The following is a 24,032-nucleotide window of genomic DNA, read 5'->3' on the forward strand; positions in this document are numbered from 1 at the left end:
ACATCTGACCAATGAAATTCGTTTAGAATAATCTCTTGTTTTCCTTTTACACCCAACTGTGGATTTGTTTGTACTTCTTCACTCTCCTGCTCCAAAATCTGCAGCTAGTTTTTTAAATGCATAGCCTGAAACTGTCACACAATTCCACCTACGGACACTGTCACCACTCTTTTGCTACGCTACTAGAATAGAATAAACTAGGTTGGAAGAAACCTTTGAGATCATTAAGTCCAACCTATAACCCAACACCATTTAATCAACTAAACCATGGCACCAAGGTCCCTATCCAGTCTCTTCCTAAAGACCTCCATTGATGGTGACTCCACCACCTCTCTGGGCAGCACATTCCAATGGCAAATCACTCTTTCCATGAAGAACTTCTTCCTACTGCTCCACTTCACCCACACATTCCCAGAATCTTGCTCTCCCATGATCCTCACTCACATTCCATCTCTCCTACCACCTTTCCAGCAATCTCCATTTGCTTCTAGTCCTTTTCTGTGCCTGAAATCTCTCCAGATAACTCCATTTCCCTCAAAATAATTCAGTTCCACCTAAATCAGAAAACCTGCTCCCATTGTCTCAGCAGTTGATATATCTGCTAGAGAGAAGTAGAAGAAAATGCAAAGCTGCCTAAGCAAACTTTCTGAGATCACAAAACAGTGTTATGCTCTCTGGTGCATAGTTTCAAGGGTGCCTAAGCATATGTCTGTATGCTTGCTATACACTATGTGGGGTTTTCCTCAGGACATAGATGGTATTCCTTCAAGGCAGAAAAACAGCAGCAGCCTCTATCTTCCTAGTTATGACTCTGTATGTGTCAGGCCTACCACATTTCTTCCTTGTCTGAGGGTTGGACTCAAGACAACATCCACCAGAGATGCTTATCTCACTCTACATCAATGCAGTGTTTTTGAAACCAGATGTGCTTCTCCCTTTACTGACAGGGTAAAAGATATACTTCAGAAGCAGCAGCAGTGTTTCTTTCTGCTCTCAAATATGAAGGGTTTTCCCCACTGCATTAAGATACCTGGCTAAATCTAAAATGGTGAACCCAGAGGGTTTAGTCTTTTATTACCCTGCTGTTCAGTTATTTGGGGTCTGCTTCTCACCATGCCAAGGACATAAATGCTCTTATCCCTGCATTCCTGACATTGGCCCTACAGGGAAGGAATACAAGAGGCATCTCCATCCACCACCAGCCAGTGCACAAGCAGCAAGGAAGCATCCCCACAGCCTTTAGAGATTAGGCAGTCGTCTTAGTGCAGAAACTCCAAAAGAAAAGGATCACTGTACCTGCTGGGCCAAAAAGCTCCTTTCATTATTCACAATTTAGAAACAAGCTCCATACTGCCTGGGGAGGTGGTGGAGTCGCCATCACTGGAGGTTTTCAGGAGGCGACTTGATGGGGTGCTTGGTGCCGTGGGCTAGTTGTTTGGGTGGTGTTTGATTGGTTGACGGGTTGGACGCGGTGATCTTGAAGGTCTCTTCCAACCTGGTTTATTCTATGTATTCTATGTATTCTATACCTAAGGGGTGGCTTTAAACCCCTTCAACGACATCTGGAAGCAAGCAATTCACCAGCTCTCCAGCGCCAGTACAATACTTTGCAGAAGCAGAGCCTCGGGGGAATTCCTGCTTGCAGAGGGAGGTGAACACACCCCAGAGGTTTCAGTTCATTAAAAGGGAAATAGTTTAACATGTAGGTCAGTGCACACAGATAAACAGGTACAACCTCTTAAGACAATGCCATGATTCTGTCACTTGCTCCCAATTGCTCTCATGAAGGCACAAGCATTTTTTGAGTTTACTGTTCAAGTGCCTTCAGTACCTTACTGTCACTCTTGACTACCAACAGCTTCTTACCAGGGTTTTAGCAGTCCTCATCTAAAACCCAGCAGTCTTTGTCAACATGGAGCGGCCGCAACAGATTCAGCCACAAAAGCTGAAGACTCTACAGTCTGCAGCTACCCACCCTGCTCTAGCACTTGTTTTCCACTTATCATCCATCTAAGCATACTGAGGATGTATCTACTCCACAGCCTGACATACCACACACCAGCTATTCTAGCAGTATTTGCAGCAACAGCCCAGGCTGAAGCTTGCCTCAGTTCCAGAGCAGATTTACTACCTGTTCTGCCACCCCTTGCTGCAGAGTCAGTAACAGGCAACACAAACAGAAGGTGGTAACTGCTTGTGCTGCTACAGTTAAACCTAAGGCCTGAAGAAGCAAGGGCAGACAGGGGTTGCAGAGATTAAACACTTTCAACACACCCGAAAAAGACAATGCCTCAGCCGCAGTGGTAGCCAGGGTAGGATACAAGAGGCAAACTGAAAATGAACTGTCAAATGGCACAAGGTGGTAGCAAGCAAAACATTCTTCTGTCCTACTGGGAGGACTTTTTCCATGAGACCAGGAACAAACCAAAACTCTTCCCAAATGATGGACTCAAGGGGGAAAAAAAAACCACAAAGAAACCCAACAACAACAAACACCACCACAAACATGGAAGGACTCAAGTGATAGAAGGAAGCTCCATACTAGGGCAGTCAATTCCATAACTTCAGCCTAGTGGGCAGGAGCCATCAAGGGACACCAGGATGGTGAAGAATCAGAACCTGGATTGAAATTCACAACTACTTTCTCTTGAAGAGCAAACCATGCCATTTGGCACACCTTCTGCTTTCCCATGAAACTCCTACCAGTTTCCCACTTTCTCATTCTAGCCCAAGAAGCTAAAGGGAATTGGGCCCAGACAGCTCTTGAGTTAGTTCCTGAAACAGTTTATTTTCCTGCTAGCAACTGTGGCCAAGAATTGAACATCCATTAATAAGAGATGTGTGTGACAGTCATACCAGGAATAAAGTTCTGCCATTGGACAAAAATCCAAGATCCAGAGGATTTAATTCTCTCCTCTCTCTCTCACACTCTGTCAAGCAAAATTTGCTAAAGTGGCAAAAATCCTCTCCCACATCTTTAAATACCTCATCACAAATTCATTCCCCTCAGATTCTGCTCCTGTATTTTTTTGTTTGTTTGCAGGAGAGGGGAAAATTTAGTCTAAGCAGATCAACTTCCACAGTTGAACAAGGATTTAGACAACATTGATATATTTAGAACACAATCAAAATATGCTTCTCAATCTGTCCCAAAGTTATGCACATATACAAACATGTACACAGGAAAGATTTTTAAGCCTTTTCCAAGCCCAAGAAATAAAAAGCAGGAGTATCAATGGATTACATCCAGAGTCATGCTCTGTGACAAGATGTTTATCTTTCTTAAAGGAAACTGGTTTTGCCTCAGCTTGCTCTCCCCCATCTTCTGGTTTAGTTGATCAGGTGGTGTTGGATGATGGGTTGGACACGATGATCTCGAAGGTCTCTTCCAAGCTGGTCTATTCTATTCTATTCTCAGTCCTTTCTGGCACCCTCTCAAAACTGCCAAGCAGCATCTCTCCCTGTGCTTTAATTAAATATTTATTCTATTTGTTTTGTCCTGAATCACCTGAAGCTAAATGCTACATGAATCCCTTCAAGCACAATGAAACATATGAAAGGGATCTCCCTCTCTCAAACAGAGGGCAGTCATCTATCTCAAATACAAGGGAGAAAAATGGAAGTGGGCTATAGAGATTAATCTCACTCTATCCAACACAACAAAATAATAATGAGAATCCCAGCTCACAGCCACTTCCATTAGCCAGTAACACATCACACTCATTTCTCCTAGTATAGCAGTGAACATAACTCTACTCACATGCAGGTCCTTCGGATTTGCTGAGCCAACCTATGACAGACAAAAGGAAAACTCAGGATTACTATTGTGCTTGCTTTAACTCATCCTTCAACCATTAAAGCCAGTGAAAATTAAACTGGCTGTGCAGCTTCCTGAAAGTCCTATTACTCCCTTCAAGACAGCTGCTTAGATACTACATTGATCCAGGTAGTGCTAAGAGTAAATAGTATTATTTGAATAGTCTAATCCTGGGCCCACATGCATCTGCTGCCTAACTACCTTTACAGCCTGGCCATTATTCTGCAGATCCTCACCACGCTCTTCTGTACCACTCTGTTTTCACTAAGCTCTCCAAAGTGACTGGAAAGAAGAAATGCAACTGAAACTTCTCTTCCAAGCACAAATAGAGGCTGGGCCAAGAACAGGTAGAGAGCAGTCCTGAGGGGAAGGACTTTGAGGTGCTGGTTGATGAGAAGCTCAACATGAGCCATCAATGTATGCTTGCAGCCCAGAAAGCCAACCAGATCCCAGGCTGCATTAAAAGAAGTGTGGCCAGCAGGTCAAAGGAGGAGATTTTGCCCTTCTACTCCACTTTCATGAGACGCCACGTGGAGTACTGTGCCCAGCTCCAGTCCCTTCCAATCTAAACCATTCTGTGATTCATGGAGAGCTATATACTTCTTTCACGTGGCCCTGTAATTTCTCCAAATCCACACACACAAACGTGTGGGTTAGAATCAAGATCTCCTGTTCACACACAAAACCTCCCTATGTTTCTGTCCGGCCGTCCAATATTATAGTGCTGCTGTTTTCTTGACCATTGAATTCATCCCTAGCTGTGGTAAATGCCTTCCTTTCAGCTGCATAATCAGAGACAAAGGAAACCTCTGCTTTGCACAGATTTCCAAAGAATAGGAACAAGTCTGAACCTGCTCAATGACTGGAGTGCGCTCTAACAAGCTGTTCTGTGCAATGCAAACAAATACCGCTGCTATCCAAAAAGCTTCTGTGCGGAGTAACTGAAAAGACCTTACAACACCAAGCAGCAGATTGGCTGCATTTGCATCAGAGACAACATAGGAATTAAGTTGTTTCAGTGTATTCCAGCTCAGTTTATCACTTCAATGGCAATCCTAAAAACTAAAGAGCTAGCTTCACAGCATTTCACCTACGATCGGTCAACAAAAATCAGGTCATGTTGAAACCTGAATGGACTTAGATTCACTGAGCCTGAATAATATCATCTTATTAATGATATTTAAAGGCTAATATTTAAATTATCTCCTTTATGAGAATTGCTATTTGCTTAATTCAGAGCATTTAATACTTTTACCAAGGCCTTTACTTGCTTTTCCCAGGACTAGGTGATGTCATTATCAATAATGCAAGGCCCAACCTATATTGTGATAGGTTTCTCAACGAGCTGGCTATGAATCCAAGAGAGATTACACCATCTGAAACACAAATGATAGGAAGCTTTCAGAGTATTTTAGAGATGTGTTAATGTTTAATGAACAGCTTATTCTGATCTACTGCCATCCTTCCAAAAATAACCTGGCCAGACAGAAGGACCATAAATGCAAGGTCTTTGAGAGCTTGGGAATAACTATAAGGGCCAGAAATGAGCTGGGGGAGAAGGGGGGGGGGGGAGAAGGGGGTAGAAATCATAGCAACAAAGAAAGAAAAAAATTCCCCATCTCCATCTATTAAGTACCCTGGCTCTTAGCTACATTCCAAACGAGCCCTCAAAGAAAACAGAAGAGACAGATGAAGAACTAAGCCTCAGCATTTCAGGTCCTTGCTTTCCAAGTCTCCTTACCTTCTCATTCCTTCATTATTTTCCCCAACTCATCTTTGGCAACTCACCAGACAGGGGAAAAAAAAGGCACAAGAGTAATAAAGCTCAAAAAGCATTTCTGAACAGCACTGAAGTTTACATAAATGCTCCTTTTCTGACATTGCTTGCCCATTGCCAAATGCTGAATTTATTTTGTGCTAAAATGTGTGCAAAGGTTATTTTTATGCCCATGCTCCAGTGAAAAAGGGAGCAGCTTCCCAAATTCTGCAGTGTGCTTAGTGACTAAGCAACTTATCATCCTCATCTCATGGCACTCCAGGATATTTGGATAGATTGCTTGAGACAAAAGACTGAAGAGTTTTGTTGGAAATCCATGCATAAATAAAATCAGTTTATTACCAGAGGACAGACCAGATGCTTGCTGACTGGAAAGGAGTCTGCCCTCTGCATCAACCACATGGCAAAGAGAACACATTCGTGCCCAGAACACGAATCTCTCTCTAGGCCTCCTGGAACTGAAGCCGTAGAAATTCTAAACAGCACAAATATTGCAATACAAAGTACATCATATAGTTTTAAACTAATGAATCACAAGCTCTGCTTTCTCCCTTGGAGCTGAGCCAGCCATTGTCTCTGTGCTTGTCTTTCTATGAGACCGCTCTTCAGGTTTTGTGGCGATTGTGAGCATGTCACATTGGCCCCACATTCGAGATAAGCATTTAATACAATCTCTTGCTTCATGTTAACATTGCTTTGCTCTGCCTACTCTGAATGGTTTTGCTGTGTGAAGTAATAAAGTGAGGATGGTGGGGTGGTCAGGGTACAAAGATGAGGGAAAGGTAATTTCCCAAGCACTTCACCAGTATTCTTTGTTTCCCCATCTGGCTCTCAGCTCCTCAGCTGACTTGCTTATTAATGTTACTCGTGGCTGGTGTGCTGCTGCAGGTGCAGCTCTCTGGGCTCACAATGCATTGCTAAGCATCCCCATCCCTCTCAGCAATTGGCAGTTGGGTTGCTACCTCCCAGCTTCAGAAAACCTGTACATGGAAGCACCCCTCCCCCAGGATTTTTCTCCTGCATGTCTTGCCCTCTGCTGTAATCTTAGGCTCCCTTCCACACGCACTCACATTCTCACTTCCCTTGCAGGAAATGGTTCATGCCTAGCCACTGTAATCCTATTTAGCTGATGATCTGCCTTCATCAGTTTACCACAGCTGGTTTCAGATCCTGGAGGAAAAGGAAACTGAAGGGAAACAATGCAGAACCACTCACAGGCCTTCTGACATGCTTAACTAGTGCTTTTGTTAATGTGACTGGATGCCTCAAAAAAATGACACTAAAAAGGGCTTGCCAGTATTGTGGCTGCCCTTCCCCATCCAGCAACCCAGTGCAACACCAGGCATTTGCATACTGATTACAGACTCGATTGAATGTGCTGCAGTGTGCAATGGGAGTTTCAGACAGAGATAGAGCACTCCAGCTCCAGGCTGGGAGGCATATCTGACAGGCCTATATTTGAAATGAGGCAGTGACAACATGATCACTACCAACAGCAAGACTGGGAAAAAACAACAAGGATAGACCAGATTTAAAAAGACTTAGCTCCTTGCCACTCTCATCATCTGTTCTTGTCACTTCATCACTCCCATGTGTGTTCCCCAACTCCTCATTACCTACAAAGCAAAAATCAGGCCAGGAAGACATACAAGCCTGGGATACCTGATGTCAGCAGCTTCTCTCTTCCAACTCAAAGAACCAGAAGCGCTAAGAGGAGACGAACTCCTCCTCTATCAGTTTCCAGCACCTGCAGGCTTTTCCATACAGGATCACCTCACCTTTGTGTGCATCTGGCAGCTAACACTTATTCTGCTCTACCACACAGAGACCAATTCAAGCTTCACTGATGTGAACATTGATCATAGGACATTTTCATATACCACAAAAGTCCTATTTATATAGGACTTCTACTGAGAAGTGAGCTTCTGTTGTCAAAATCACACTACTGTTCTACATTGCAACAGATGCTGAAGTCAAACCTACATGAGTTTTTGGGACTAACCTCCTTCAAAGGCCTCTGTAAGAGGATACAAACTTATTCCTTCCATCCCATGCCACTTATGGCCAGGCATCTCTCTATAGACAAAAAACTACATCATGGCTTCACTGAAACAACACATTTTGGGGTATACTAGGTAAAAAAGCACATATTTCACATCATCTACTACCTTCTGAATATCCAGTATGTTGTCTTCTGTCCATTTCTAGAAGGCAGATTCCCTCATCTTTGGTGAGATTTTACATATCATCCCATTGCCCTGCTATTTACATTATTCACACCACTTGTCCATCAGATAATCATTAACAAGTCAGAAAGAGGAGCCAAAAGTATCCAATGAGAGGGGTGTACTCAGCAGGTGCTGAGATGTCAAAAGATAATACACAAAGGAACACTGAACAGATTCATCAGCTACACAAAGAAATGAAGACAGTTTGTGCTTCCAAAACTACTTCACAGGAGCGGTTTCTACAGGGAATACAGATAAGAGTGTCTACATAAGAAACCCACTCAACCAAAACATGGTCCCTGCTCAGGACAGTCCAATGTGCCCAAAGCTGCAGTGAAGGAATGAGAATGGAAAGGGGAAAAGCTAGGAGAATCAAAATGACAGGGAAAGCACAAGCTCTTGTTTACTAATACACAAGACTTGTTTGATCCACACACTGCCTTCTGCTACAAAGCAGTGATGGAATCTTCCCTGCGATTACTAAAACATGTGCACAAATGCATCAACCTGCACCAACTTCTCCATAAAAACGTAGGGAATCCATGCTTACACACCTCCCTCTCCCTGCAGCATATGCAGTTTCCACTTACCTGTGGCCTCTGCTTCCAAGACAAAGGTACCAAAGGTAACTAGCAGAAGGAATAACCCATGGCTAGTCAAGGCAAGAGACGATCCTGTGTTGCTCTTCGGTGCTATCATTCCATGGCACATCTTTCAACCACCAAAGTTTCTTTTTAAGGAAATCCTCAGAAGATCTGCTTGATCAGGAGCACCTCAGCCTACAAAAAGAGAGAAAGAATCAGTAAGTGTGCAGCCAAACACCTCGGATGTCTGGGGAGGGGAAGAAAATTCAGGGCAATTCAGAAACAAACAAGAGCAGCGTTTTGCACGTTCTAGCATTTAGGAACCTTACCAAGTATTCATAGTTCAAAAAGCAACAGGAGCAGAGAAGGCAGTCTTCCATGTAACAAATACTAAAAGAAGCTGCTTTATAGACCAGAACTTTTCACTCACCCTCTAGTATTTCAGATGTGAAGAGTGCCTAGCTTACCATTAATTTTAGCCTTCCCCCCGCCTCCCTTCAAGATAACCCTAGAGGATACAGCATCTGGAGAATTTGTTTCAAAATAACTTCAAGAAAGCCAGCCTTCCAACACTCCTACCACCTCTCAGAAGGTCTGCAAGACCCAGCAGACTGTACCACATAGCCAAGATAAATCAAATGTTTCTCCAGCCACCTGGAGACATACAGCAAAGCTGACAGCCAGCCGGCAGGCAGGCAAACACATGCTTCTGAGGAGGAATGTAGAACAGCCTGCAAACCTCAGGTATAATGTTCTGACAGCATAGAGCACAGCAATTAAAACTGCAGGATGTGACACTGCTCATACCTGAGGACTGAGGGATTCACCCATAGCCAATCAGGCACTGTCACAGCAAAACCAGACTCCTACACAGGCACAAAGCACAGCTGGGAAGCCAAGAAAGCACGAAGTTAAGCCCCTCTCTAAAGGCAGGGGCAGAATGCATGGCACACCAGCTTAGCACAATTTTACTCCACAAGACCTCCAGCGGTAACTCTCAACGAATTCCAACACTCATGAAAGAGAGTTGGGACTAAAAATCTGTGTGTACTGTTTTTACAAAGGAGGAAGGAGAAACTGGGATAAAAGGAGGTAAGCAACGGAGTCAAAAAACCAAACAAGTAACCACAACAGCCACCACAAAAACCACACCACCAAGCCAGACACCACAAACAAAAAAGCCACACTGAGACATTTCAACACTTCTGTCACGGTAACAAACACAGAAATTCATGCTTCTTTACACTTGGCCACAGGACTATTTTTGATGTTGATGTTCAGCCACAGCCTCTTCAGTGAAATGGATATTCATACTGGATGGATCTTTGTTTATTATTTTTCAGATTTACTTTATTTGGCTGAGATCCCCATAGAAATTTAAAGCTGCTGGGTAACTCCAAATGAATCAGGGAGGTGCAGAGGTGGGTTTCACACCCTTTCAAACCCTGTGAGAACACACAGCAAACCTGGCCAGTGCGCCTGCTATTAGGGAAGCCAGGATGGCTTTCAGATCATTAAGTACTTTGGGGGATGAAGTTAACACACTGGCACCGACCACAGAAACATACAACTCAAAGAGCCACAACTCACATTTCCAGTTACTCAGGGGGGGGAAAAAAAAGCAGCTGCATTATGGAAGGGAATACAGAGAAATTAAACCTGGAAATCATACAAGTGAACACAGGGTTTCCTTAGTTCCATGGCACTGCTTCGCTCACACTTACATCACAAAAGGGCTACCTTCAAAATTTGTATCTTTCAAGTCAATTAATCCACACCAAAGAATCTTTGTCTGCACACACCCCCAGCTTGACATGTTACTTCAAGATGACATTTAAACTGCCATGTGGCAAGTCTGGATCTGATGCTACAATAAGCTGTCTGCTCTTTTTGTTTCTTGCCTCAGTTGGAGGGGGAGGAAGAGAAGAGAAGCTATCCCAACTCTATACCTGTAGCACAGCCTATAGATTTCTCTCGTCTCCCACAGACAAGGAGACACTGCTTTGTTCAAACTCCTGCCACACAGAAAGAAGTAAAAACTTTATCACTCACCTGCTAAAATTTCTTTAGCAACAATTAGACCAGAAGAAAACCAGGCCAACGAGACTGTAAATCTGCTCTTCCCTCTCGAGTCAAATCTGCATGGATGCTAAGGTTCACATTCAACTGGAGGAGGCCAGCATCTGGTCTACACTCCAGGCCAACAGCTGGCTGGTTTTTTCCTAAGACTCACTGCTCTACACCTAATAACAGCTCTGACAAAACAATGAGCCATCTTCAGCAAATGGCCCTCCTGATTAGATCAAGACAGGTCTGTCCTCCCCATTCCAATTTAATGATGTCTGATTAGTATAACAAACTCTGCAAGTCTTTCCGAGGTATCTTTTAAAGGTGGCCTTCCCTGGCCTTGGAATTGTTTGCCAGGTGACACAAGAGCAACCAGGAGAGGTAGTGCAGAGGGCACACAATTATCAGAGTGCTGAGCCATCTGAGGTGTGCTGCCTTGCCCCAGAGGCATTTTCCTCTCACAAAGATTATACATGGAAGTCCCATGCTGCTCTCTGGACAACCAAGTCAGAGATACCTGAAAGAATATCTTCTTTAGAAAATGATTATTGCTTATTCTCACTTTGCTAGTAGATTGCTCCAAAACACAATGCTGTTTCTCTTTCTTCTCAAGTCAGGCATGGTCCCTTCCAACCCAAATCATTCCATGACCTCTTTTCAGCTACCAAGGCACTTGAGTCCCAGGTTACCAGGAATCCTATCTGTCATGGCACAGGGCTGCCCAACAAGGAATGCTGCAATTCACTGCTGCTAAACCTACAGTAACATCCCACTAAGCTCATTTAATTCAGTTTGGGATTTGAAGGAGACACAAAAGGCAACAAAACCACTCGGTGGAAGACAGCACAGATAAACCCCTCAGAATTGTTAGGAGACAATGGGCACAGGTACTGCCAGTGAGGATCCTCCCTTGGGCTTCACCCAAGTCACAAAACATGCTCCCAGCCTTGAATTTTCTTTGGCAAAATTAGAAGATGAAAGAGATTCTGGCTAGATAAGAAGATATCCTTTCTTCCCAGAGGGGAGCTGGTGTTTGGGAAGCTATTTAGACAGACATTCAATTCTCTGAAAGTTGACTGTTGTTTTAGCACATTCCTTAGACCTACAGCTCAGCAGGAAGCAGCTTCCATAACAACTCATCAGGCCTCCACCTCCAGAAGTTAACTGCAGTGCACTGCACAGCGTACACATCTTGGAGACAGTCTCAGGGAAGGAGCTCAACAATTCACAGGTTCAGGTGAATCAAAGCAGTAAGGAAGGGCCTGGCTGCTTAAACAGATCCTAGAAACCATGAGGCAGAAGCAGACAGTAGCACAAGTGTATGGAGCAAGGACATTTCAGACCCATTCCATGTACCACAGCCTAGGCTGAAGGGTTATGGGAGGATTAAGTTTAAACAGGGATGTTTTCAAAGATAATACTTTGCATAATACAGTAAGAAGGGAGAGGAGATTCTTCTCTGTTAACAGTACATCAGAGGTATGTTTTCCTTTATTTTTCATGTGCACTTTGAAAAACACCCACTAAACAGGGTTAAGAAAATAACTTGTCCTCTGTGGCCACAAAGTCACTTAGCCACGCAGCCTCTCACAGAATGCTACGAACAAGGGAAGTCCTCGCTGCTCCTGTCACTCACTGCCATCCCCAGCTCCTTCTTTCATTGAAGCCTTGTCATCAAGCAACCTTTCCAGTGATGCTTCAGCACTTGTCCCCCTCGCCAGCCCTGCTCACAGCACATTCAGTAGTTCATTTCTGAAGCAGGGATCAGCTTCTCCTGAAGCCGTGCAGGGCAGACTCCCTGCTCGCTCTTAAACCACAAGCAGCAGTTTCCAAAGATGACGCACTCACATATGGCAGGAGGGCTTTTTTCCCTAAGATAAACTGTTTGGGGACCTCTGCCATTGGTCTTCTAGACCTTCAGAAGCTGCCAACTCCTCTCCCTCGATTCAAGATCCCTTCATAAGCATGTCTACGTTTTCCCAGGATTATGACTCATTTTCCATTTTTTTTCCCCCCCATTTCCTGACAGCAGGACTCCCAGGTCCTCATGCAAAAGTGTTCTTTAGAAGGTCACATGCACAGGACATGGAAGAGAACCAGATTTGGGCAGTTCTGCTGCACCAAAGACACGGGATGTGAGGGAGGCAGGCAAACGGAGAAGGGTCACAAGGATGATTAGAGGACTCTTATGGAGACAAAGTTGGAGCTGTTCAGTCTGGAGAAGAGAAGGCTCTGAAGAGACCTTATTGTGGCCTTCCAGTATCTGAAGGGGGCCTACAAGAAAGCTGGGGAGGGAGTTTTTAGGATGTTGGGTAGTTATAGGACTAGAGAGAATGGAGCAAAACTAGAAATGGGTAGATTCAGACTGAATATTAGGAGAAAGTTTTTCCACCATGAGGGTGGTGAGACACTGAAACAGGTTGCCCAGGGAGACAGGAGAAGCCTCATCCCTGGAAGTTTACGGCCAGGCTGGATGTGGCTTTAACCAACCAGTTGTAGAGTGAGGTGTCCCTGCCCATGGCAAAGGGGTTGGCAAGTAGATGATCCTTGAGGTCCTTTCCAACCCAGACTGTGAAACATTCTGGGGCTCTCGATTGCTTAAGACACCAGTTATATCTATGCCCTGTGTCACCAATGGTGGAAGACAGGCCTTCAACCTGGAAATGCTCAGTATGATTGGAAGGGCTCCTGGCTTGCTTTCAAATACCAGACTTGAAACTTGCTAACAGAACATTAGTTATCCTCACCCACATCGCTTTATCCACCTAGTTTCCCCCTCACAGAATAACACTCAAATTGTTTGCCTGCTTTTGAACACACACAGAGCAAAGCTCTCAGCAGTGGCATGAGTGATGGAGGCACACAGCATGCTTTTTGCAGGGTGAAGCACAAGGATTGTTCTTGCCTCATGGTCACGTTGCAGGTGGAACCTAATGTGAGCAGTGTGACTCAGAGGATTCAACCTTCACCCCTAGCTGCTGGTTGTATTGTAGCCTTATTTTGTCTGTGTAGAATGAGCAGTGAAGCTAGAAAAAAAAAAACCAACACCAAACCAGCCATCCTCTTGGCTGCTTAAAAAAAGCAACAGAAAAATCAAGTTCCAGCAGAGGAAAGAAATCCCTGATGCTACTTATTTCTGTAGCTAAATCAGTTTAACTGAAAGCTTTTGAAAACATTTTGGGCTAACTTCACACCTCAATTCAGTTTAACTAAACACAAGGAAACAACAAAGCATTCAAAGTTACCTGCAGGCAGTTCAGAAAAATCTTAGTCATCTGAGTTTTCATTAGAGCCAGCTCTCAATTAATCCATGATAATTGGAAAAGGTGGAACAGGAAGGCAGGAAATAAGGAGAACCAAGCAACCCATGCAAACACTCATAACACACATGCAGAGTAACCAGATGATTCACAACATATATGTTTGGTACATTTGGTTTACACCACTGTCCTGGAATTATACAAATGCAGGATTTCTGCAAAGCACAGAATAAAGCAGAGGGCTGAACTGCACATATCCCCTGCTAAAGAGAGGAATCACTAGGGCAGACTGACCTGCTTATTCCAGGCACTGGAATCGGGGCACATCCTCTTGCAACCAAGACCTGATTGCAACTTGTAGTGGGAATTGAATTGTTATGTTTCCCTCCTCATTCACAAACTGTGACACCAAGCTTGGCACAAATAACTGGGTTTAGCTCTCATCTCCTCTCACTCGTGAAGGTTTCTCAGGCACCAGTGCAATTGCTGGTGATGCAGAAATCCCATTTTCAAGAGGAAACACTAGAGTTTGCTCCAAAAGCAGCTTGTTGGCCAGGCTAAACTCTGAAATTCTGTTTTAATCTCTGATAAACAGCATGTGCCTATCCCTCCACAAGCCCACTAATGCACACTTAATGCTTTAAGCCAAGAAACTTTATTTCTCACTACTGATAACCAGTTCTGTACAACTTGGAAAGTCACACCAACATTCTTACCCCAAGTGAATAAACCTGCAAGATTCATTAGTTTGCATAGCTTAATCCCCAGCTACTTCCTCCTCACTATCCTTCTCATCACAGTCTAAAGTCCTGCTTGCATCAAGATCATGCTTTTGCACTCCGCCCTTGCTAACCTCCTTATCTCACTTGATGTTGCTCAAGTGATATGCTGCTTCTGAGATAGGCAGAGAATATTTTTCTATGAGCTAAAGGCAGGGACCACTTCCTTCCTCCATCTGTTTCCCTTCCATGCTAGCAGTTAGGTGCAAGACTTTGGTTATGAGCTTCTTCACTGCTGCAGCCCACGTGGAAATAAATGCACAGCAGGTTCAGCGGACCAAATAAGCTTCAACCTAAACAGTCCCATTAGAGGTAAGGAACAAAGGAAGGAAGAGACTTTTCAAGGTGTGGAAAGAAGAGCTGTAAGGTTGCCATGGGGGAAAAGTGGTGGCATGTAGTATCACTGGATGATGCACACCCTCAATGGTTTACCATTCCTCTGCCAAGTGTAAAGCACAGGACATTTTTTAAGCTTAACAAGAGCCTCAACATATTGCTGCTCCGTAGGACACCTTCCTTGCCAGCTTGCTCTGTTACTAATGACCTAACCAATGATAATGAACACAAAAAGACGCCTGAAGCGTCCTTAAAATACACTTGTGCACATCCAAGAAGCACCAGAAAGAAGACAACACTTCAGCTCATGACTCCTGAGCCCCAACAATTTTCTAGGCAGTATCCCCTTGAGAATCACTAGAGTGTTTGGTGTTTTCAAGGTATGTCTAATGGATTATTTCAACATACAAAGCGAGTCTGTGACACGAGGGGTTCCAGGATCCCTCAGGGAAAACCAGAGCAAGCATACTGTCAACTCCACACTCCTTAAAAGTTCATTGCTACATCATTGTCAGCCATAGCTCACAGATTTGCATCTCCTACAGCCTAAATGGCCATCCTTTGGCATGGCATACTAAAAAACCCCAAAAAATCTAGGGATCAACCAGCTAGCCACACTGGCCTTCTAAATAAATCTGTGCACTGTAGCAGTAAATTCCATCTTCAACAAAGACATCAGAGTAGGCCTCCCAAAAACATACTTCACTTCAGTTCTGGGCCCCTCAGTTTAGGAAAGATGTTGACTTGCTGGAAGGTGTCCAGAGAAGGGCAACAAAGCTGGGGAGGGGTTTGGAGCACAGCCCTGTGAGGAGAGACTGAGGGAGCTGGGGTTGCTTAGCCTGGAGAAGAGGAGGCTCGGGGGAGACCTTATTGCTGTCTACAGCTGCCTGAAGGGAGGTTGTAGCCAGGTGGGAGTTGGTCTCTTCTCCCAGGCAACCAGCACCAGAACAGGAAGGACAAAGATTCAAGCTGTGCTCGGGGAGGTTTAGGCTGGATGTTAGGAAGAAGTTCTTCACAGAGTGATTGGCCACTGGAATGGGCTGCCCAGGGAGGTGGTGGAGTCACCATCACTGGAAGTGTTTAGGAAGAGACTGGATGGGGTGCTTGGTGCCATGGTTTAGTTGATTAGATGGTGTTGGGTGATAGGTTGGACTCAATGGTCTCAAAGGTCTCTTCCAACCTGGTTAATTCTATTCTATTCAGGACCAGACACTCAGGTGTGGAGGACAAACTGTCAGCAAGGTACTCTGATAGATCAAAATGGAGTAATACTGTTTCACATCACAGCCTTTAAGTCAAAATGTTTTCTATTTGACTGACTTGATCTCCCATCCTGTGACACAGCAAAGAGGACACCACAGCAGAGCTTATTCTAGGACCCAGATTTCATTCTTTCAAATATCACTCACTTCTGGAAACAGACACAAATTGTCTCAGTGCTGTGAAGATCTTACCCCATTTCCAAGCACTGTGGTTGCCATGCCAGTCACAAAACACAGTCAGAGGATTTGACAGGGGGGGAATCATTCAAATTTTCCTGGTCTTGGTAAGCCTGAGAGTCTGTAATAAAGCCCTACATACTATTAGCTCCCCAAACAGCTCCTTGAAAGTCACAGACTTTTACTGGAAACTTCTCCTGTTTTACTTGGAAAGATAAGACATCAAAATCCAGTTGTCCTTCCAAATAAGGAAGAAGCTAGTTATGAGCAGGCTGTGAACTTCCAGGCACCAATGGGAAGGAAAAGCAGAGCTACAGAGGGGCAGGGTGGACAGTTAAGAGAGGCTAATGCTCACAACTCCAATTTTCTGCTTATAGCAAAGGGGTCATGTCACCACTGACTGAAGAGAAACCATTTATTAAGAAAACAGAAATGCTGGACCTGCTTTAAGGGATTTCATTAGTAAGCATACTGGCATCTCTGCCATGCAGAAGAGAGAGACTGGGGGACAGTGAAGAACACATCTCCAATCTTTCCCACTTGGTGTTTTGGGGTTTTTTTGAATACTTAGAAGAGCATTCCCTTTGGAAAGTATTGTTTCAGCATTTTCCCCTGCCACACTGCCTCAGAAAGGCTAGGTTTCATACTTCCAGCTTTAATCAGTACAACAGCACATTTATAGAGGACCATATGCACACAATGTTCCAGAATGCTTTCCAAAAATAATAACTCCTAAAAAAGAAAAACTCAGTAAACTAAAATGGCTTCAGGGAAGGAGAATAAAGAAAAGCTGTGCAAAGAAGGAGCCTCTTGAAACCCCATACAAGCTTGAAATGCTACTTGCAGCAAGAACAGGGCTCTCAAGGTAGCAATGGTTTGGGTGGGTAAGGCCACTGGTATACCCAGGGTGCTTTCCTCATTTATGCAGCTATGTTAATTTGTTGCAGGCAATGCACCACAAGGCCCAAGTACAGTGAAGACTTATTTTACATTCACCCACTACCAGAATGTGCTTCTCCACGCCCTTACCACTTGTGCTTTCATTTCAACTGATGTGGCTAAAAGCCTCAGCTTACTTGACACACAGCTGCAATACCACCAGACAGCATAGCCATTTGAAGAGGACATCCAACTGGGAAATCTTTTATTCCTTTCAAAGCCCTCTCCCTCTCTCTATGCAAAAACTTTAGTGAACCAGTCCAAAAATAAATACCTATACTTTTATTCCTAAAAACACAGCTGTGAGACACAAGTTCATGCTCAAGTTTCCCAGAGATGAAAACATCCACTCACCCGCTTCCAAGGGTTGATGACAATTGCTGCCCAGGGCTTACTATTTGCATCGCAGTTTACATCGAAAGGTCTCTGCGATAAATATGTTGTATCATAGTATCAGTCAGGGTTGGAAGGGACCACAAGGATCATCTAGTTCCAACCCCCCTGCCATGGGCAGGGACACCCCACACTACATCAGGCTGGCCAGAGCCTCGTCCAGCCTGGGCTTAAACACCTCCAGGGACGGCGCCCCAACCACCTCCCTGGACAACCCATTCCAGGGCTTCACCACTCTCATGGGGAACAACTTCCTCCTCACGTCCAGCTTGAATCTCCCCACCTCCAGCTTCATTCCATTCCCCCTAGTCCTATCACTACCTGATATCCTGAGAAGTCCCTCCTCAGCCTTCTTGTAGGCCCCCTTCAGATACTGGAAGGCCACAATGAGGTCACCTCGGAGCCTTCTCTTCTCCAGACTGAACAGCCCCAACTCCTTCAGTCTGTCCTCATAGGAGAGGTGCTCCAGCCCTCTGATCATCCTCGTGGCCCTTCTCTGGACACGTTCCAGCACATCCATATCCCTCTTGTAATAGGGGCTCCAGAACTGGACACAGTACTCCAGGTGGGGTCTCCCCAGAGCTGAGTAGAGGGGGAGAATCACCTCCCTTGCCCTGCTGGCCACACTTCTCTTGATGCAGCCCAGGATCTGATTGGCTTTCCGGGCTGCAAGTGCGCACTGAGAGCTCATGTTGAGCTTCTCCTCCACCAGCACCCCCAAGTCTCTCTCCTCAGGGCTGCTTTCCAGCCAGTCACTGCCCAGCCTGGATTTGTGCCTGGGATTGCCTCGACCCAGATGCAGGACCCTGCAATTGGTCTTGTTGAACCTCATGAGGTTGGCTTGTGCCCACCTCTCCAGCCTGTCCAGGTCCCTCTGGATGGCATCCCTTCCCTCCAGCGTGTCTGCTGCACCACACAGCTTGCTGTCATCAGCAAACTTGCTGAGGGTGCACTCAATGCCACTGTCCATGGCACCCACAAAGATGTTGAACAAGCCTGGTCCCAGGACTGATCCCTGAGGGACTCCACTTGTCCCTGGCCTCCACTGGGACATGGACCCATTGACAGCCACTCTTTGGGTGCAGCCATCAAGCCAGTTCTGTATCCATCTAGTGGTCCAACCCAGGACCTCTCGCAGTAGTATCAGAGCCTCCCAGGACAACAAATACTTGATGTTTGGATGCTTGTCAGCACAAAAGTCTTTTCAAAGATAAAAACACACACACAAAAAAACCCCTCTGAGAAAGAAGACTGCCCCTTTAGTCCTCTGAAAGCTTCCAACAATCAAACTGAGGGGGGGAAAAAAATAAATCAATAAATCCAAGCACACAGATTCAAATCCTGGGTCTGACTTTCAGACTGCTTTTGGGCTGCTAACACAGCAGACAACAGTCTAGTAGTTCTCAGTGAGGGGGGAGAACTGTATGCCTTCATCAAGCCTTAGCACTGTGGCTCAGTTTTGTATCTGTTAGCTCACTACTTCCCTTTGCCTTTTTAGTAGCAGTATCCCAAGATATTTCCCATTGTTTTTCCTCATCAGGATGCACTGTGCTAACATCACAGATGCACATGCATTGCCCCAAAGCTCCACTGTGACAGTTAACACAGTGGCACTGGGCATGTCTGCCTCCACAGAGCCCAACCACATCACTCTCACCAGCCTACAACTGAAAAAGGAAAATTCAAGTTTTCCATCATCATTCAAACCCCTAGCAATTGAAACTGTAGAACAAGGAGCACACTGCTTGCACACAGACCAGCTCCTGGGAGGCCATATTCAAAAGTGGCTGCAGAAGGTGGCCTAGGCAGGCTCCACAGACTCTAGGCAAGATGCCATAAATTAATCTCAAAATTCAATACCCAAGGGCTGCAAGAAGGGGTGGGAAATCGAAATCCTAACAGCTTCCTTCCTTTTAAATCACTCTCACAATTACCAGCTCAGAGAGGGCACACATGCAGAAGACCCCCACTGCATCATCTAACTGGCTTCCCTTAATTTGATTTTCTAACAAGGGATCAGTTGTAATTATACACTAATTTGAGCAGCAGAAGCGAGGAGCACCAGGCCAGAGAGAAACTCCAAGGAGGACTGCTGTCACCAGGAGCCATGCACAGACACCATGAGGCAGCAAGGCACTCCAAGGACAATCCCTGGGACAGTCTCCTTTCTAAAAAGGTAGAAGGTTGGTTTCCTGAGCCCTACAATCACCACTCAAAGGTTGTGCATTAAAAGATTTCCACCATTACATTTTTATGGGAAAGCAGCATGGCAGAAGGAAGAGTAGAGAACTCAGTCTGCAGAATAAAACCCACAGTAAATAAAACCTGTGAGCTTCACCTCATAGAACACTAAAGCTTCACCTTCTCCCTCACTTGGCTCAGTGACATTTAGACTTTACCTATGTATGCCTCAGTGAAAATAATAATAGCAGTATCTGTATCAATGCTGGTAGCTCAAACTAGAACAACTCAGAGGTGAGACCTAGGATACTCTGCACATCCACAGCCTCCTGCTCCCACCCCACATGACTCACTCTGCAAGTGTCACAGTGACCCATCGTCTAGTCTGCCCCTTGTACGTCAGCGCTTCCCCTTTGCAGAGGCAGCTGGGCTTGAGGCCAGCCCTTCCACCATCCAAACATTTACTATCTTGGCTGAAGGATGTCTCCTTGCTCCTGGTAACTAAACACCTCCGTGCTGCTGTTCCCACACCCACTCTGCGGCTGATCATCCCCTGCACAATGCAGGTGCAGCTTTCAGGAGCTTGTTGGGGAAACCAGGTCATTACACCAATACAGTTCTGAGGCCAGTGGAAGCAGGGGCTGTGGAGAGGCATTAAATTCCCAGATCACCTCTGCTGCCAAAGCCTGTAGTCCATGGAAACACTTTTTAACTTAGGCAAGGAGGCTGTACAACATGCTGGGCCAAGTAACAGCATGTGTTTCTTACTCCTAAAACCATCTCTGTTTTCAATGCATGTTGAAGTGTGGCAGAAATAGTTTACTGTACATAAAGATACTCTGGGTCTAAAACCTTCCCCTAAATCAGGGCTCTGAGCATCCTGGTTTCCATGCAGATTAAAAGCCAGAAAGCTGGGTGAGATCACTCCACAATAGCCAAAGGCAACACAGGCTTGCCTAGTCAGAGGAAGTCAAATGAAATTGAAACTGGAAGATGGGGGGGAAAATCTGTACAAAGCAGGATGGCAAGAGCCTGCAACTTGGTCTGGCAGTAAAACTTACAGTTCCATACAAAAGTGAGAAAGGCTACAAAGTGCTGCTGCATGCAGGCAAGAATCACACACACATGGCAGTGCTAGGTCAGAAGAAGATATACCCAGAAGTTCGAAGATACAGGTTATTTAACCTTCTGCCTCACACCTTGCCTTATTCACTAAACAACCCAGGTTTAGTGTAACCACCCAGGTCTGTAAAAGCACAGGCAGGCTTTGTCCAGTCTGCCTCAAAACTCCAGGGAAATCCATCCCAAAGATCAGATTCCCTCCTGATACTCCCATGTGCAAAGATAAATTCCAGATAAAGCACAGCCTCTTTACCACTGGGACCAACAGCTAGAGATGAAGCATCCTGCTTCCCCAAAAGCAATACATGCTGCCTGCTGTCCCTCAGCCAAGCACAATGTTCCCAGGTGCTACCTCCTGCCTGGCTCTAGTCATAATCCTCCACCCCCTAAATGGGCCAGCTACCCAAGAAGCATCCATGAAACACAGGCAAGAACAGTACAGTGCCTTCATTGGATTTCTGCATTTTGTTACTTCTCCAGCATGCTTATATGTCAACAGACTGGGAACATGCTGTCCCAGACACCTCTTTTCCATGCTCCTCTAGCACACAAAGTGCTGAGAAGCAGAAGATCCTTCCCCACTCCCCCTAAAAATGGTTATTTTGGAGTGGGTACATTTACTTCTCTATCTGCAGGGTAGGAAACAATTTGCTAGCAGCTAAGTGAATAGCACATCCATTAGGGAAAGAGATCACCCCCATGTTTTGCTTGGGGGTTTGATGCATCTCCAAGCATCCTGTGCAAGTATACTCAATCTATTTCTCAAGCAAAAAGTAAATAATTCTAGCACAGAATTCCCAGTGACCTCTGCTCAGCCTCTTGAGAAAAAGCACAGCAACTAACTCCAGCTTCAACTGCCTTTAAAGGAAGATTGAGTTTATTAATTATTTCCCCCCCCCCCCCCCAGACATTTTGCAAATAAATATGAAGGTCCTGCCACAGCAAATAATCCTCCAGCAGTTTCCCATCTCTGGGGACTGGGTTCCCTCAGGATGAATTTATTAAACAGAAGCTATTAGAATTAATATGAAGCAAACTAGTTTAAAAGTCACCCTCTTTGTGGTTTTTACCTGTAGTACAGTGCTCCAAGCAGCAGCACAAAAAGATCAGCTAGGAGAACTTAGGAGGAGAGCAAAATTAATATGCAAAATTGCAAGAGGAAGAATGAAAATGATTTTCAACAGCAGAGGATTTCCATATTTGTTTTATCTATTTTCAAGTGAGTTTCTCAAAGAATATTCACCCAATCCCCTGGTGTCCCTGTCCATCACAGGGGGGTTGGAACTAGATGATCCTTGAGGTCCCTTCCAACCCTAACAATTCTATGATTCTATGATCCCATTATTACTGCTCCCCCTTTTGTCAACCTGCCATGAAATTCAGTCTTTCAAGAGCCAACAGTCATACTTACCATCTTCACCAAAGCTGTTCTCCTTCTGCCTTTGCAGTCTAAATCAAAACAATATGCTAAATCCATTCCCTCCATCTTTCAGTGTTACCAATTTGTTTTCCCTCTAAGGCCAAACATTTTAAGTAAAACCCATTCAGAGAGCCAAGTGTTAGTTACTACAAATGCTACCTGTGTGTGGAGAGAAGCAAACAGCCTGACAATGGTATCAGAAACTTGCTCAGCAATTGCAGAATCACAGAAGCACCTAGGTTGGAAAAGACTTCAGAGATCAGCAAGTCCAACCTGTTACCTAATACCTAACACCTCATGACTGCTAAACCATGAGTTCAAGTGCCACATCCAATCCTTTTCTGAACACCTCCAGGGATGGTGACTCCACCACCCTCCCATGCAGCACATTCCAATGGCCGATTACTCTGTGAAGAACTTTCTCCTCACCTCTAGCCTAAACTTCCCTTGGTGCAGCTTGAGACTGTGTCCTCTTGTTCTGCCGCTGGTTGCCTGGGAGAAGAGACCAATTCCCAGCTGGCTACAAGCTCCTTTCAGGAAGCTGTAGAGAACAATAAGGTCTCCCCTGAGCCTCCTCTTCTCCAGGCTAAGCAACCCCAGCTCCCTCAGCCTCTCCTCACAGGGCTTATGTTCCAAACCCCTCCCCAGCTTTGTTGCCCTTCTCTGGACACCTTCCAGCAAGTCAACATCTTTCCTAAACTGAGGGGCCCAGAACTGGACACAGGACTCAAGGTGTGGCCTAACCAGTGCAGTGCACAAGGGCAGAATGACCTCCCTGCTCCTGCTGACCACACTTCCTGATACAGGCCAGGATGCCATTGGCCTTCTTGGCCACCTGGATACACTGCTGGCTCATATTCAGCCTACTATCAACCAGCACCCCCAGGTCCCTTTCTGCCTGGCTGCTCTCCAGCCACTCTGACCCCAGCCTGTAGCACTGCATGGGGTTGCTGTGGCCAATGGGTAGAACCCGGCACTTGGACGTATTAACTCCTTTTGGTGTGAGTTGGATGTGGCATTTAACAGATGTAAGCAACAGCTGCCTCCAGACAACTTTTCTGCCTCCCTTTGCACTCCAGGGTCTACTCTCCCCATGAAGCAGAGCCACTGTTCCACAAGCAGAGGGATGTGGGAGGAGGACAAAGAGAAGCACACATCATGGAAAATAAAAGGCTTCACAGAATGCTATAAGGTACACTTTGAGGGAACCACCCTCCTCACAGCATATTACAGAGCACAATAGCTATCAGAAGCCCTTTCTCCAACAGCCACATCCCCTTCCTTGGTCTCCAGCAACAGACTCACAGCCTCCACTTTCCTCTCCAGGTTTCCCACCACCTCCTAATCACACTCCTTGGAGGTGCTCGAGTACAGCTGCTGGGAATCACTGCAAAGGCTGCATCACACCACCCCTGCAATGGAAAGAACTCCCTGTGAAACACTGTTACTGTCTCTTTTGGAAGGTAGGACCACCTGCTGGGAAGAACAGAGCCGACAGGTTACTTCTGAGAAAGGAAGGTTAAGACTCATTTTCTCTGCCAAGCACAGCCACGATTTATTTGCATCAAAGGTATCAACAGCCTTCACAACTTCCTTGCAAACAAACCGAATCTGAAGCGGCTGGTTATATTTAGCCCACACTTGCTATGAAACAGGTGTCACCAGGCAGGAGTTTCAGCCCTTTGAAGAA

General features: G+C 45.3%; 1 protein-coding gene across 2 annotated transcripts in view; it reads right to left on the reverse strand.

Annotated features, from left to right (window-relative positions):
• The window catches only part of SUSD6 (sushi domain containing 6), a 103,711-nt gene that overhangs the window by 41,364 nt on the left and 38,315 nt on the right, over positions 1–24,032 (reverse strand). For both annotated transcript variants that reach the window (XM_054161581.1, XM_054161582.1), the window contains 2 exons: positions 8,413–8,601; positions 3,761–3,790 (listed from right to left, as the gene is read on the reverse strand). In XM_054161581.1, coding sequence (XP_054017556.1) covers positions 3,761–3,790; positions 8,413–8,533 — 151 coding nt within the window. In that variant the 5' untranslated portion in view covers positions 8,534–8,601. The remainder of the gene's footprint in view (positions 1–3,760; positions 3,791–8,412; positions 8,602–24,032) is intronic.

Source organism: Dryobates pubescens, chromosome 5 (genome assembly GCF_014839835.1).
Source record: "Dryobates pubescens isolate bDryPub1 chromosome 5, bDryPub1.pri, whole genome shotgun sequence".
Taxonomy (NCBI): Eukaryota; Metazoa; Chordata; class Aves; order Piciformes; family Picidae; genus Dryobates; species Dryobates pubescens.